Source organism: Oryzias melastigma, linkage group LG1, assembly GCF_002922805.2.
Source record: "Oryzias melastigma strain HK-1 linkage group LG1, ASM292280v2, whole genome shotgun sequence".
Lineage (NCBI taxonomy): Eukaryota > Metazoa > Chordata > Actinopteri > Beloniformes > Adrianichthyidae > Oryzias > Oryzias melastigma.
Genome location: NC_050512.1, coordinates 30520988 through 30538628, shown reverse-complemented (window position 1 = coordinate 30538628; position 17641 = coordinate 30520988). Strand labels below are relative to the sequence as shown.

The following is a 17641-nucleotide window of genomic DNA, read 5'->3' as shown; positions in this document are numbered from 1 at the left end:
TTTCAAAACTCTTAAGGAAATATTTGTGGTCTAAAACATCGTTTTTTCTGCATTCTTTCTTCTTCTTCTGGAATAAAGTGTAATGCTATAATGTGATCGCCATCTAGTGGTCAAACTGAAACGTCCTCCAGGAGAAGCAGAACAATGTTTACAATGTTAATGATCTGAACATTTTAGTTAGAAATTCTCCTCTAGAGAATCCATGTAACACTGGATGATATTAACAATCTCATTATTTCACTGATACATTTACAGGATGTGAACTGGATCAGATTAATATTAATATCTTCAAATCATATAGTAGATTATTCATGTATTTCAAAACAAATTTGTATAAATGTGTAAACTCAAAATTGAATTGAAGAATCGATAGAATCGAACAAATACAGAATCGAATCGTTTCTAGAAATTATAATCGATACTCAGACTAATAGAAAACTTCACATTTGTGGTTGTGGATCAGGTGAAAAGTGTGTGAATGTTCTGATTCTTATTTGGAGTCAAACCTGCTCCTTGGTCTGTGCTTTCTGGACATAATCTCGCCCCACTTTGATCCGGGGTGTCAGGATGGCTCTGGTGAACTCCATCACGTTCATCCCCAGCAGATGGCACAGCTTCTGCGCGGCTGGGAAACCGAAAAATGAAAGAACTTAAACCAACATTCATCTGATCCTGCATCAACATTGTAAATCTGTCCGCGATGGAGGGTGACAATGCTCTGCCTTTAATTTAATTTAGTTTTTCGGGTTTAGAAGATGAAACGTGACTGGAAAAAGCACATTTTTCACGTCTAGAACTTGTGGAAAAGTGTGGCGTTAGAAGAAAAATAAACTATCGGTCCCAATCAAACAACAACGACCACATCTGCTTGGGTCTGGAGTTCTGCTTCACTTCTCTGGCAGCGCTAGAACCAGACTGGATCTATCGCTCCATCTCTGCTCCAAACTGTGGAGGCAAAGGAAGGCTGCGCCCCATTTCCTCCAGCAGTAAATCCTCTAAGTGATGAAGCTTAATGGCAGATTGTCAAGAGTCAGGAAGAGGAAAGACATTTATCACAGTCCTCTCTGCTCTGTGAGGTGCAGAGCAGGAGGGAGGCGTGAGGGTAATGGAGGAGAACTGAGAAGGTGGAGAAGAAGGACTTAGAGCAATGGTTTGGTTGGGGGCGCCTACCGGTGTTATCGGGCATGGAGGCTTGGTCAGTGTTCCTCTCCTTTTTGAAGACGATGTTTCCGAACTGAAGCACGGCCGACACCACCTTCAGCATGGCTGAAAACAACCACAGTGTCAATCGTTTAGCTCTGGCCACAGTTCTGTCGACAGACTCGCTAAACCGCACCGAGGATCTCCTCGTGGCCGAAGCTCATGATGTGCATGGCTTCCATGGTCTCGTGGAAGTTGTCTTTGTCCTGCTGGCCGGGGATGGTGAGGTTCCCGTTGGACAGGAAACGGTACTGGTTGAATCCCTCCAAAAGAAGATCCGCTGTGGACGGAAAAATGGAGTAAAAACACAAAGTTTTATGAGAAAGGGACAGGCCAAGAGATTAAACTATCGCATGTTTTTAACGATATTTCGTCTGTTTTTCCATAATAAGATAAAAAGAACAAATTGAAATGATCCATCACACAAGCAAAACGACTTTAATGCTTCCTGGCAAATAACTTTGTGTTTCTGGAAATCAAACGATGTAAAAATCCACAAATCCTGCCAATGCGAAGTTCAAGAGTTCAAGTTTTGACTGCATTCCTCATCTATCAACATATTTGCAAGTACATGTTTACTTTAGTTTAGAGAGATGCCAAAAGTATCCAGATTGGAGAAGTTTACTCACATCTGAGATGTTCCCCGGCTCCTGCCAGCAGCTGGTAAAAAATGTGGAAGGTGCGTTCATCTTTGGCTTGTCGGATTGCTCTGGATTTTTCCAACAAGTCTGTCAACAGACATTCAGGAAAACAAATCTGCCAGACAACTATGTGAAAAGCAGACGTTTGTGGCTTGATTTGATCGACGAAGACTTCTGGAACACTTAAAATCTTCTAAATCCCGTCCCTGTGCTGTTACCTCAGGTGTTCCCCTGGGCTCAGATCTGGGGTCCCGTCTTTTGTCATTTATTAACTTCCTTTTGGCCGTATTTTCTGTCAAAAAGCTTCCACTGTTATGCAGATAAGACCCACCAAACCCATCTCCAAGTTAGCACCAATTAAATCAGGTTTTTCCTCTAACTTTCTTATACTTAAAGGTGGGTCTGAATTCTGTGCCCTCCCGTTTCTCCTTCCCCTCAGGTTAAAAGTCTGGGTTTCATTCTTTAAACAATCACTTCAGTCTCACACCAGTAATATCTCCTGGTTTGGACTCTTCGCCCATGCCCCCCCACACCACTGTAGTCCACCTCCACAGTCTTGTTTAGATTACCACAACTTGCTTCTCTTTGGCCTCCATCACAAACATCTCCATAAGCTTCAGCCGAGTTCAGCAGCTCGTACCGTCTCAGAACTCCCTCCGTTAATCACATCATTCCGGTTCTCCATCAGCTCCGTATCAGTTTCTAAATCCTTCTCCATACTTTCAAAGCCATTAAGGTCTCTCAGATCTCCTGTATCTCCACTCCCTCCACAGAGAGCAGAGCTTTCAGCTCTGACCTCAGATCTAACTTTTCTTCACATCTTCACTCAGAACTCATCTGTTCAAAACAGCAACGTCTCTTTTTTAACCTTTTTTTTTTGCACTGCAGTCATTGTATCATAAATGTTGTACTTCAAGAGTCTGAATGTCATCTTCAACTAACATACATTCCTATTGTTTTTTAAAAATATATATGAACAAATATATAAATTTTCTGCACCAAAACCAACCTGATTTAAACAATAGTGACTTCTATTTCTATAATTAACAGTTTCATTACAGGATACAAGTTTCAATATTGGCCCCAACAATGTATCCAGTGACATCGAAGTTGATTCGGATGAATTTCCCCTGCAGAGAACACGTAATGAAGAAGAAATGAATAAACAAACATCAAGAGAAAACAGAAACAGAACAATACTTCAGAGAAAACTAACATTTCACATCATGATAGTGTGGAATAAATCTTACAATTTAACAATGGAGGACTCAGGGACTTTTTTTCCTGTTTGGTCATTTTTGCGAGCAGCAAACAGCTGCCATAAAATCTAAACACTTAAGATAAAGATTAAAATAAAAAGGGAGCAGCGTCCCCCCCCCGCCTGCCTTCACCGACTTGAGTCTACAACCTCAAAAAGGAACAGTTTTTTTCCCCGAGTGTCTTCCTAGTGATGCTCAAGTAGTTCAGAGGCGATAGCTTAAAATCTCTACGAGGAGTTTACACTTGTAGAATGTGCCAACAGGGATTTGGGGAAAATTGTAGTTGTTGATTGTGGTTGTAGATGTAACCTGGCAGCGTGTACGGGAAAGTTTGTGAAGCTCATATCGTGCAAAAATGTGAAAATCCTCTAATTTTGCAGAGCTATGGGTCTTGTTCCCATCACGGTAATAACTTCAAATCTTCCTTTGGTTATTCTTGGCGCTTTGTAGCGTTCTGGTTTTGTTAGTGGATTTTGAAAATGTTTTATGGCCCCCATTCATTTTGTGATGGTTTCTTCCACTGTGATGTCATCTTTTCTCAGTGGGTGGGGGCGTCACATTGCTTCTCGAGGGTTAAAAAAAATACAATATATGAAGTGGAATCTTTATTTGATGCATTTCCTTATAGTGTGAGAAAATTAAAATGAAATAATTCCCAATTTTATGGTGAAAAACTGCCAGAAACTGATTCAAAATACACACTAATATTTAATTAAGAAGTGATAAAGATCGACGGTGATGCTGAGACTGATGGCAGACCTGAAAGATTTAGAGGAAATAGAAGGAGTCATTTTCATGGGACTCCACTTACAAAACGAGATGAGTTGTCATTTTTCACAGTCTTTGCATTCCCAAAAGATTCCAGGATGGGGTTTGCTTGTAAAAGCTGACGTTCCAATTCGCCCTTTGAAACAAACAGAACACAAGGATTCAGCACAGGATCCAAAAGAGAAGATAAAGAAAAGATCTGAAAAACTGAGCTTTTGTGGCGGCTGAAGGAGCCAACATGCAAAGCCAAAAGACATCCAAAGCAATAGACGAGAAGAAGAAACATTTAAATTAGCTGGAAATTCTAGAGACCAGAAAAAAGTGAAATGTAGTTATTTAATAAAACTGAATTGATCCAGACAATAAGGGAAGCTTTAAAAATAAGAATCCATGAAATCCATTCTACTTTGATTTTTTTTATAGGCTGTAGTTCCAAAGTGAATCTGATGTTTACAAAAACAACTTAAAAGTGACAAAGCAGAAATGTTTTTTATTTTCTTCTTTAAAAGTGTTGAGCTTTAACATTTCATGCACTCGATAGAATAAATGAACTAGAAGATTGACATCTCAATAACTGATCATCGTCTCTGATCGTCCACGCAGACGTTTCTCTCCTAAACTGGTTCAGCGCCGCACATTAAAAAGCTAAATAAATAAGGCCGGGTTGGGAAAGCTGTTTTGACAGGTGTTTCCACAGAGTTTCCATCGAGGCCGCACTGTGGGATTCGTCATGAGCGGGGAATCCGGCGCGGCCGACAGCAGAACTGTTTCCTCAGCTGCAGTATTCCTCCTCTTGCGGCTGACAGAGACGCTTTCCCATTACGACAGAAATAACGTTAAGCCTTTTTCCACAGCGTGAACGGAGGAGTCGCTCTGGATAAAAGACGATTCATGCACAAAACAGCAGGATGGAGCTGATGGGTGTAAAAAGAGCATCGTCTGAGCAGCTCAGAGGACTTTTGGGGCTTTGAGTGAAAACCGACTTGCACAGCAGAGGGGGTTCAGCTGCAGAATTAGAAGTCAAGACGCTTTTCTGCTGCAAAGTGAGAAAGTCAGAAATCTGACAACTGACAGAAGTGGCTGGAGGCACAGCTGCTGCCGGGCTTTGATAGATGCCAAAACGGCTGTTTCCCCCGGACACAAAGATGGAGCATTTTTAAAAAATAAAGTCATCTACAAGATTTTTAAAAAGATATACGTGCTTTTTTAATTATTATTCAATGAGTGGGCTTTTTGCCAATTTGCATAGCAGGACAAACTGATTGGAGTGAAAAAAGATAAACAAAGTTGTTGTGTTTATATTAAATAGTAAAAGGAGAAAAAGAATGAAGGAAAACCAAAGTCACAATGATAGAGAAGTGTTTTTTTTTAATTAGTAGTTCAGGTAAATCTGCTGCAGCCGGAGGATCTTATCAAACCCAGGATGTATTTTATTTTGAAAGTGCTGCTTTCAAAAGTAAACAAAGTTAATTTAATAAAGACAAACTCAACTGTGGAGATGAATTTGAAGCTATATTTAATAAAAGAATTGTGTAACGGCCACAAGAACCTAAATAAAGTGTATTTTTCTAACTTTGAAGTGGAGACTTGGTCCTCATAAGAAATGGGATCATTTGGATCTTAAAGTATTAAAAGTCCCCCTCCAATGAAAATCATGTTTTTTTTAGTTTTTAACATGTATGTGTGGCCTATTTCTTCTGAAAAAGAGAAAATATAATAAGAAATCATTTCGTGTTTGCATTTCCGAGTATTTCTTCTTTTAAATCTGTTAATTAAATTGCTCAAGAAAAACTCTGTTTGAATTCCTGAGACTTGCTGACGTCACGATCATTGGGCCATCAATGAAAATAAACCACTAAAATTACATCAAAGGCTCAAAAACTTAATCATAATTTTATATATGTTATTTAAAATAAAAGATAAATTAAGAATCTATTAAAGAGAGCGACTAGAATGCAGTAGAAGCATAAAAACCTTAAAGATAAATGCTGAACATTCAGATTTAAAGTCAAGCTTTTACAGTAAATTAATAATATTTCTGTGGCTGTAGATTTTAGTGATCCATAGATTACATGTAGCATGAGGAGCATGTCATTAAGCATAGATGCCAAATGCTGGAAGATGTTAAACAGATTATTACAATTTAACCTTAAATATTCAAGTTTTCTTTTGTTGTAATCAAGATTAAATCACTTCAATCACCGAGTGATCAGACTAGATAGTGAATCAACAGAATCAGAGTGCTAAACGAGATTATGTGGTAAAGAAGATCCAGTTCTTAGCGCTACACAGCCGATAAATCAAAGATTTAAAAACTGAAAACAAGCTTGTGAGAACGAACAGATCATGCACTGAATCAAGCAAAGTCACAGCCAGTGGATACAAAGATCGTGTCAGTGAAAAGCATCCATCGAGTAACAACAAATAAAAATATAAAATCAGAGCTAAAGGTGCTAAAGGTGAGTTATTTTGTCTAGCAGGTGAAACGGAATGAATCCAGCAACCCCTTTTATTTTGAAAGAGGCGAGGAAGTCGGGATTCTGCATCCTACTCACATAAAACAGGAGTCCACTCTGTGGAATATGACGAGATTCAAGCGTTAAAACATGAACAAACAGGAAGACGAGAACACCAGGAGAACGCGGATCATCTCTGACACGATGAAGAACACTTAGATATTTCTGGTTTTCTGTTCAGACTCTGAATAATTCTTGTGTTTTATAGTTTCAGCATCTCAAGCTGACTGAAACTGAGAACATCAGTCAGTGGATTATTATTAAATCATGATTATTAAACTGTATAGTACAGAATTGGATGTCTGTGTCCCAACGGGACACAGACATCCAATTCTGTACTGTACAGTTTAATAATCATGTTTTCTACTGATTATCTACGTTCTTCTTTTTATACATAAAACATTGAAGACAAAACTACACATAAACCCTAAATAACCACAAACGTAGAAAACACATTTGAACAAACACAAAAGGATTCATGCAGTTTTCCAGATGTACTCACAACTCCATTTTGTGCCTATCAGAGAGAAAAGTAAAGAAAAACATTTCGTTAAAATGTAAAATAGGTTTCCTCTTCATGCAATTAAAGGTCAAACAAATATTTAAAGCTACGTAGTCAACAAGAGACAAAACAATCATTTAAATTAAACCCTGGAGAGCCCAAGAACAATTTCCTTTCTAGGCTTTAAAGTTAATTTGATCATTTTTTTGTTTATTTTCTGTAGCACCAATTAACCAAAGTGAAAAAAAAACAAATATAAAAATAAACATTGAAACAATTGAAAAATAATGTGTTCAAATATGACACTGTGGGTTCTTCAAAATTAAAGAAATGTTATTTATTCATGTGTTTATACATACAACTACATGGTAAAGTAGCATGTAAATAAAGTTTGTATATAAAACTGTAAACTTGCCTGTTGCTTTACTGCTTTGGGGGATTCAGGCTGTTAATCAAATGTAAAGAGTTAGAACACGATAACCACACTTATCGGAGTTTACATCTTCATTTTGAAGTAAGCTGCCAGAAACGATTATTTTAATAGTCGACTAATCAATTTTTCCGATTAGTCGACTGATCGGTTCATGCACAAACTGGATGTAAAGCGCACGTCTTAACCATCATTAGCTTTAAACTAACTAAAAACTAAATCTATGTGAACGCTGTAAGCTGAATTTGGTCACTGTAAATGCTAAAGCTGATAGCTGAAGATGCTGAAATTGATAGCTAAAATCGCTGAAGCTGATAGCCAGCCTACCAAATTAGCCTAAACAGCTAAAAAAAAAGCCTAAGTTAGCCAAAACAGCTAGCTTGCAGCTGAAACATTAGCTAAACTTCAAAATATTCTAAAAACCAAATTAAAAAAGCCTAAAACAGCTTCCATGAAGCTGACGTATTAACTAAGTCCATATTAGCATAAAAAACTAGAAAAATACAACATTTGCCAGAAAAGATTGCATGCGTCTGAAATATTAGCTAAACTCCATAACAGTTTAAAAATTAAAAAAAAGCCTAAATTAGTCAAAACAGATAGAATGCAGCTGAAATATTAGCTAAACTCCAAAATAGCCTATAAAACATTAATAAATGCCAAAATAGTCCAAAAATGCCATTGTAACTTTCAACTTTACAACACTCTGACTGAATATAATATAAAGTAATGACTAATCGGCTAATAATCGATTAGTCATCAATTAGTCGACTAATCGTGGCAGCCCTATTCTGAAAAAAATCAAATGAACAACATTTCTCTTTAAATTTAGAACATTTCTTCTGTATTTGTAGTTTTACAGACTTTCTTGTCATTTTGCAGATTAAAGACAAAAAGTGTTTTGAAATAAAAACTCACAGGAATGTTGTGGTCTTTTCTTCCTTTGTGGGACGATGCGACATGTGCCAAATACTGGATGACCTTTTTAGTGTTTTCTGTCTTGCCAGCTCCTGACTCGCCTCTGCAAACAAAATCAATAAAAAAAGTCAAACTAATTTAGACACCAGGAGTTCAGCCTCCAAACCACAATACTCTCCTCTCTAATAGCAGAGACCTGTTTTCTTTTAGTTGGACGTCTGCAGGTTTAATTCATTTGACAGAGTAAATTCGAGATTTTAATGCGATAAAAACCCGTCACAGCATCAGCTTTTGCCCCGTTTCTTTCTGCTTCGTCATGCGCTGAAACATTTTCCTAAGTCTTCTAAGCCTCTTTAAGCTCTTGAAGCAGCAGTTCAGATTTAGAGCATATTTGTGGTTTTACACAAAGTGCACATTTGCATGCAGCGAGTGCACAGCAGAGATGTAACGTGGCCGAGCGCGGCGACGGCAGATGAGTGGAAAAGACGGAGCGTGATTACGGGGGGATTGCATCAGAGCCTCGGCTGTTGACCTTGGACCGCTGGGCGCTGCATTCTTTAAAGCCTGTACTTAAAAAGAAGAGCGTTCTGAATGGGAGCCATGACCACACGGTGGTTTGTGAGTTTCCTTGTGGGTTACGTTTTGTTTGCATAAATGAGTATAAAGGCTCTAGATAATTTGCACAATTTGCAATTTTTTTAATTTATATTTTCAGGGTTTAACTGTACAGAAAGTGACTTTTAGTGTTAGCTAAAAATGCCATCTACAAACTGTTTTCATCAAGCTTTATCCTCGACTTTGAGCTGGTTTTAAAGGTGAAAAGTAGACCAATGTGTGTTTTTAGTCATTTACAAATACTTGAAAACGATGGAGATCATTGGGTTATTGCTGTGTTTTGTCAGTACAAAAACTGCATCAAATGGTTCTTTTAGCGTTAAAGTGTGCTACATTTCTGTCTTTCTAGAAAGACAGAAAGAGTCGTCTCTCAAGAGTTTCTGGTTTTCCCAAACCTCAATTTCTCAATTTTGTGCAGTTGTGAAAGTCTGGCCTGTATCACACATTTTTAACTCTTTAACACATGAGGGATCGCCGGTGATCCTTAAACTCAAAACCCTTAAAGGTGCCGTCATTTTTCCATCTTTAACACAATAATTCTAGTAGATTCTGAAGGAGAAAAGCGGCGGAAACCGCCGCTTTTCTCCTTCAGAAGCTACTAGAATTATTGTGGTAAGGATTAAAAAATGACTGTGAATTACAGAACATAAACACTGGAACTCCGGTGTTAAAGGGTTAAACAATCAATCCTTAGAAACTGCTTAGAAAATGCTGAGATGTTTACCACAGTGAAGATATATCACATTTATGTAAGTTTTTTACTTACGTGCAAAGAATAGACTGGTCCTCTCGATCTGTGGGACAAAAAGAAATGACACTAATAAATACTTCTACATCAACTTATAACCATAATCAATTTGAATCCCTGGAAATCCAAATAAACGTCCAATCTGAATTTATAAATCAGCTTTTTTGGCTATTGAGCTGTATAAATGAGGCTTTAAAAGTGCTGTCTGCTGGTCCTTACCACATATTGGACTATTTAAAATAAACTTGTTTGATTCCTGAAAATATAGTCAAAAACCGTCAGTGTGCTGCCCCCTACAGGTGGTGTAAGTCTTAAAAGTTTCATGTCAGCATGCCCCATCTTTGAATCTGTAACGTTATCATGTTAGCTTTAGCATGGCTCGTAGGTGTTTTGCTTTTCAGTTATCAAAAATATCCCGACTTAAACAACTTTCCAGTGGATTTTGAAGTTAGGGAGCAGTGGTTGAGTTCAATTGGTATTGAATCCAGAGAACTCCGTCCTGGTGATGCGTTTGCAATGAACATTTCACTCGAAATTGTTTGCTTAATATGTTAGCCTGTATTAGCTTATGATGCTAGCATCATTTTACCACTCTCAAACACGGGTCCCCTTCGGTCCGGACTATGAGCGCCTGCCCCGGGAGAAGGTGGAGAAGACAGATCCTCAATACTAGCATCACTTTGCTCTGCACCACTCTCCATTTTGAAGACCTCCCCCATCTGACCTCCCTTTTTTATTTTTTTTTATTTTTAAAATCTGAGCTGAGAGTGGAGTCAAACTCCAACTGTCTTGTTGAGTTATCCTTTAACCAAATTAACAAACTATAAAACAAAAATACTCTTGGATTTTTTAACACCATTAAACATTTCACTGATCTGATCTGAGGAATCCACTGCAGAAAGTCTGACTTAGACACATTTCTAAACTGCAAAAGAAACATCACATGACCAGCACAGCAGTTTGCTTGAGCTGTGCTAAAAACAATCAGAACATGATTTGAAGATGTGACCATTTCTCTGGCTATAAATACCAACAATCTGCTAATGAGAGTCTTGTCAAACAGTCAGAGTGTAACCTCCAGGCCACATAGTGAAAATGAAAAGTACTGCTGTCATGGAGAAACAGCCCTGTTGTTCCCATCAGGGCCTGCAGGCTGCTCACATGGCTGGCTAAGTAATAGTCACCAGACTCTTCGCTGAGCAAATTACAGTAAATCAATAAGAGTCCAAAGTGTTAGAGCTCAGCTTAGACCCTGATGGTGAAAAACCAACAGCAGACCGTCAGGAAACAACAGCAAAATAAACCAAGAAAGAGTTTAAAATCCCACAACATTTATACCAGTTTGTCTTTCACAGTCAAAACAGTCAATGACACAATCCAGAAAGGACCATGGTGCAGTAGGGTGGTCGACCTCTAATCGGAAGGTTACAGGTAAGATTTCCACCTTTCCCACCCACGTGTTGAAGTGTCCTTGGGCAAGACACTGAACCCCACATTGCCTCTGGTGGAGAGTTGACCAACATAGGGTTCATTATCTTGTCCATGGACACTTTGACACATGGATGGATGATCTTCTGACTTCTCTACCTCCACATCATGTACTGACAAAACCAGAAACTGGTTTTGATGTACGACACGACACACATACATGATGAGTTTTCTGTTTCTCCTGATCAGTTTGTTCTTGTGGGGTGGAAGTCGTTAAGCGTGGGGCTGACGATGCTACTTAAACAAGCAACCACTGATTCTTGATTGACATATGGATTAGCTGACTATCAAAGGAGTCAGAGATCAATATATCTCTAAATATAATTGACAACAAAGAATGTGTCAGCAAACAGCTGAATGGTAATCTTTCCACACTTGGATATGTTGGTAATTCTTGGTATAATGTTGTTGTAACCCTTTAAGGCGTCAACGGTCACACAAACACAATCTTTAAAATACTGTAACTTTTCAATCGTTAACACAATCAAGGTCATTCCGCCTTTTTTTCCGCTTTTCTCCTTCAGAAGCTACTGCAATGACGTTGATCGTGTTAACGGTTTTAGGGTGTATTCAAGACTGGAGAAGTCTGTTGGTCCGGACTGAGACCACTGAATTTGGTCTGTTTTGAGTTCTTGCTTTTGGTCTGTCTTCAGATGTCATCAACCGGACATTTCTGTTTTAATGGGGCTCCATTCATCTGACCTAATTTCCATACGTTGCTGTGTCTCATTGCTGCTCCACTACTCTGTTTATATCCCATAATACTCAATACTACAATAGCCGTTTGGTCCAGTTGTTAGAAATGAGCGCAAGATCGGGGCATTAATAACAATAAAATAAAATGATCTGGAGGGCCGGATAGAATTACCAGGCACGCCAGATCCAGCCCCCGGGCCTTGACTTTGACACACTTGGGTTAAACAGTTCCGACCCGTAACTCTTGGGGGCTCCCCATCGGTTGCAGGTTCATTGAAAACAGAATGGTTGGGGCGGAGCCGCTGTGGCCACCCGTTGATTGACAGAAAGTGATGACAACATTAAAAAGTGTCAATGTAGCTCACATTTAAGCTAACCTTTTTTAAGAATTTGGGTTTTTCTGTTTTCTGTGTACTCCTTTGGTCACGAGTCTAGATGGAAAATGTCTGCAAACAACAGCAAGGCCTGGTCTGTGGTGGAACTGAAAAGGTTCCTTACCATCCTTTAGCGACGGTGGGATACAGGGTGAGCTAGCGACACGCTAGCAGTCTATGGTAAATGTTAAATGACGTATACTTGAGTGGCGCTTTTCTACCTTCCTTGAAGGCCCAAAGCGCTTCACTGTCACAGACCCATTCACACACTGATGTTGGTTCTGCTGCCAAACACTGGCGCCAACCTCCCACTAGAGGCAATGGCGGTTCAGTGTCTTCCCCAAGGGCACTTCGACACATGGAACCCGCAATTTTCTGGTCAGGAGTCGACCGCTATACCGCTGCACCACGGCCACCCCGCACCACTACAAATGCAGCGTGAAAACAAACCACCAGAATTAACTAGACCGTAACACTCAGTGGAAACGAGGCTTTAGAGTCTGTAACAGCAAAGGTGAAGAAAGATCTTCACGTCCTCAGGAAAGAGGCAGAAAAAGGTCTTTTAACAAACAGCTGTGAATGAGGACAGAAAAATAAATATATAAATACCAGATGTGGTCTATAAAACATCAGTTTTTACCTCAAACCGGGTAAATCTAATAAGATATTGAACATGAGAAAAAGGTACATTTAAACAGTTTAAGAGGATTTGTTTTAATCCAATTGTCCTAATGTTGTTGGCATGAGGTTGTTTTAAATAACTGTACTCTTCTTATCTGCCACCAGCTTCTTCTAACACAAATCTAATTAACACCCAGCAGCAAAACATTCCTCGTACTGTACGATGGCACCATGACAGACCAAGGCCAAACGCTTTTGCTGTGAATTTGTGAAATCCTCCAGTACGAGGGCCGCAGGTCGGGTGGTTCTGTCTGAGGTGAAGGTCTGTAAAAGTGCTGACTGTGTTCCTATGGTGTAAAGTGAGGACACAGCTGGAATCCTCATCAAGGACACGCTTCAGCCCGTGGAGCGCAACGCAAAGGAAACATAACAAACTTAGTCTTTATTTATATAGATTGGCAGTTTTGGTTGGACGGTGGAATATTAACAAAAATGTAGCATTCTTAAAAATGGACCCTAATGATGAATCCTCAAATCGTTTCAGATTAATCTGTAAATATCAAATACAAATGCAAAAAGTTTTCACAACTGAAATGTTTCAACGTTTTCCTATATTTCCTGAACTTTTAAATCAAGATGGTGTCTAGCGTTAATTATCCACAAAATAATTATCATATTTCTATTACATTCTTGTAATAAACAACTGTTTTGTTTATAGCGTAACAGAAATGCTAGAAAAACTACAATCACACGTAGCTTCTGTTGGTGTCACCATGTCATCGTAACAGGATCCAAACACCCAAACCAAGCAGATGTTTCCTTTATCTGACCGGCTGCAGACACAGAAGCGAGATGTGATTCCACCTTTGTGAGGCTGTTCTTCTTCACGCCGTTCTGATTACGGACACAGACGGGTCGTCTGTGCAGGAGATAACTACCATATCAGGGGCAGTTATTTCTGTGACATTACTGAACAGTCATAAGAATAGTTAAGGGGGTTTTGCATGATTGGCAGGACTGTTGCCACTTTCACATGACTGGGAAGTTAGAAAGCAGTGAAGATTTTCAAATGCGTAAATCAAAAGAGAAGAAAAAGGAGAATCCGAAGTAGACTGAAATAAAACTGTATTTATAGACGTCAACAAACCCATACTTCTGGACAAAAACAGCAAGTATTATATGTGTGTAAATGATAATTATGTTACTAATCTGCAATCCAGGGAAGCAACATTTCTGTATTTAAAAACATCCATCGGCTTTCAAACCATCTTTGGTCGAAGTGAAGAAGCGATTGTTCTGTGACCCTGATGTCATGAAAGTGGGAGCTTGTGAGTCAACACAGCAGCAGCAGATGGGAGCATTGTTGTGTGAGTTGTCATCTCTATTTCCAATAATCTCCTCTTCCAGCCAACAAATTGCTAACAGCCGTACATGTACAACAGAAAACCAATTCTACCTTCAAATAAACCATGACTCACACACCCAGAGCCACTCGTGAACTGCAGAGCATTAGTCAGCATTACTTTAAAAAACAGTAGTTGTTCATGAAGACATCCTGGACTGGTTTAAAATGTAGTTTAGATTGTAATCAATGAAGGAAATGCTTCCATTCATAACATCCATAAGTCAGGTTCTTAAAGAATCAATCAACCGAGAGTTGGTTCTCTTATATGTAAAGGAAGAATATCAAATATATCCAACATAAACTGTCATGAAAACCAGCTAATCAACGTCTTTACATGTCTCTCAGTGTGGGATCATGGAGAAGACCTTCAAAAGGTCATTTGGTGAGCAGCAGGTTGTTCACACAGAGCCGTATGGAACCATAATAACAGAAATTTGAATGGAAGAAGAGAGTGTGCCGAGATGGATGAGGAATCGGGCTGTAACGAGTATCTGAGGACTCAAATACTCGCGATCTGCTCCCAAATTCTAATGCGAATATTGCGACGTCCAAGATCCCTGATCCCTGATCTTTATCAAAATACCACTTTGAGGTTCTTTATAGTGAGGAATGAACAGTATAAAGCACTTAAAAGCTCAAAAAGTTGTTTTTTTATGGTGTGGCCCCTTTAAACACGTCTTCTTCTAAATCTAGGTGAGTTGACAAGCGAGAAGCTTTATAAGTATTATCCTCTAATTAATACCAACAGGCATGTCAGTGCGAAGAATTTCCTCCGGAGGAATTTCACCACCCGCTCGGATGCATGTGCTGCCGCGACCTTGTGATGCTCCGTCGAACTGATGGAACTAATCCCAACCAGCAGGAGAGATCTGGGTGGGAATCGGATGTTAGTCAACACGTTTGTGTCGCTAAACCTGTTCAAGAAGTCATGTGACAAATCTGACGATAAAAATAAAGTACAGTTCTTTCAAATGTCTTTTTTTCTTCCAGTCAGATTATTCCTGTTAGTATAATGTGATCATTATAGTGACTGCCTCAGACGTGTGTTGACAAAAAAAGAAAGACATCGTCACAAAACTGAATCAAATCCGATTTTAAGCACTTTGAGGATGGAGTGTCCAAACTGGAAGAGAGTTTCTTATTATTCAGTGATATAAACAATTTGAGTTTAGGAAAAACATATTTTGTTACTCACTCTGGAATCTCATTATTATACAACCACAAGTTTTTGTTTTTTTTAAAGCAAATCTTTTAAGATTCATTTGAAGGCTAACGTGGCGAACAGCCAAGATAACCCAGAGCTGATTTTGTGCCAGAGATTTGCAAATGGAAACAAAAGTAATGGAAAAATATGCCTTTGGTCTACGATTTGAGGTGTTTCAGCAAAGGAATGTCTGATAATATCTGACAGTTCAATTAATCCAACAACTTTTTGGTAATTATTCAAGGAATTCCTGATCACTGCTGCAGTCACAGAACTTCTTATTCAGACATTTTGTACCTGAAACATCTGGCAGGTCAAAAACATCTGGAGCTGCACTCAAAACCTGAGGAGAATTTACCCAAAAAGGAGTTTCAGCTTTTGTCACAACTGCCCTTATGGGTGAATACGAAGACCGCTGGGTGAACCCAAACTGTCAAAATGTTCGTGCACAATTTTGGTGAAGAATTATACAACACGTAAGCGTAAGAAAGACGCCGTGAGACGCAGGTGTGATGTAGATTTCTTATTTTTTCAACCCATCAAGATCGTGAACAATCAACAGGCAGCAAAGTGATAACTCTTTACAAACTCCTTATGAACAGCCGGACTTTCAGAAATTAGGAAATTTAACAATCAGAGAATCAACACAGAAAAACATCAACAAAACTCCTACCGAGTCGACAGAACTTCCTGAGTTACAAGGAAAAGATGTGAGTAAATTCTCACACAGACTGGAAGTTTAAAGTGTTCAAATATAAGAAGAATACAAAGAAGTATTTTCTATATTGAGGTTAAATGATTTACTGTAAATATAAACTATAGTTCTAACTATAAGTAATAAAATAATTCACTTTCTACAAACGAGATGAGAATTATTTGTAAAAAGAAACAAAAAGGAAAAAAGAGGTTAAAAATATGTTTTGATGACATTAAGATTAAATTTAACATTCTTCTAACAATAAACTGTTTATTTCTTTTTTAAATTAAATCACCAAATAACTTTGCTTTTGTTTGAACTGTCTGACTTGACCTCAAGCCCTGATTCAAAACCCAAGAGAAAACCAGAAAAAAGTGTTTTATTCTATGTCTATAGAAACAAAGGGAGCCTGTATCAAACCGTCACCTGGGACAAAGATGCTTATAACCTTCCTGGAATGAATCACAGCTGCAAACATTACTTTAGATTTTTAATGTTTTTTTTCCTTAAATCAAGGCTTTTGGGTGGAACATTTTTATACCGTCTTTGTATCAAATCCTGCTTATAGCAGTTTACGGTTATCATTTTTATTATTTCAAGAAGCCTGCAGTTTGTTCAAACACTTTCTGCTGCTGGGAAAAGACAGTAAACTACAGAGGATAATTATTTTGAGATTTACACTTTTATTGTGCTTTTCCACATCCAGCAGTGCATATGAACTGTACATTTTCACACAATGATTGCAGCTCCGCCTCCACACATGGTACCAAACTATAACCACCAGGAACAATGTGAGGTTCAGTGTCTTTCCCAAAGACACAAGAGGTGACAACCGAACGGCAACCTTCCGATCAGGAGGTCGACCGCTCTACCTCTGCACCACATCTGCACAATTTGGCTGTTTAGGTTTAAAGACCCACCAATGTAAAGGCCGAATTATAATTCTCCCCCGACCCCCACAGCTTCTCCCTACCCCAACATTTAGCCCTCCAAACGGAAAGTTATGGAAAAATAGTGTCTTCAAAAACAACATTGATAAACTCCGATGACTGCATCAATAGTCACAGGATATCTAGGTTAGTATGTAGCTGCCAGCGCTCAGAAAATACACAACACGAGATTCATAACTTTAAAAAGTCATGCTAAAACACAAAGTCATTACATTTGTGCTTCAGGGAACACTCATGTAAATACGTTCTTATTTATGAGCACAGCGTGACACGGAACACCTTTGTGGCGGAGGGATATACTGTCATAAGTCTCTTTGGCTACCTCTTAAATAAAAAAAAAACAAATTCAGACATCACTTCCACTCCTAATGCCCCAACAATTGGAGGGATAGGGAGAAGCAATAGGGGTAGGGGCAGAATTTGGATTCAGACTTAGTGATTTTAACATGTTCTTGTGGCATTTTTACACATACTTAAAGACAATAAAGCCCCAAATTGCATTTTTATTTATTTATTTATTCAAATTCTTGTGAATTGAGAGCAGACAGAAAAAAAGCTTTTAAAAAATGAGTATTTGTGACCTAGAAAATACGCTGGCGGGGCCACAAG

The 17641-nt window shown here is 38.7% G+C and overlaps 1 protein-coding gene across 1 annotated transcript in view; it reads right to left on the bottom strand.

Moving 5' to 3' along the window:
- LOC112156981 (myosin-10) overlaps positions 1–17641 on the bottom strand; it is a gene marked incomplete in the record, with an annotated part of 61534 nt that overhangs the window by 25553 nt on the left and 18340 nt on the right. Inside the window, 11 exon segments of the mRNA XM_024289361.2 lie at positions 507–625; positions 1171–1266; positions 1337–1480; positions 1830–1928; positions 2908–2971; positions 3912–4004; positions 6424–6441; positions 6887–6901; positions 7302–7331; positions 8235–8337; positions 9616–9643. Coding sequence (XP_024145129.1) covers positions 507–625; positions 1171–1266; positions 1337–1480; positions 1830–1928; positions 2908–2971; positions 3912–4004; positions 6424–6441; positions 6887–6901; positions 7302–7331; positions 8235–8337; positions 9616–9643 — 809 coding nt within the window.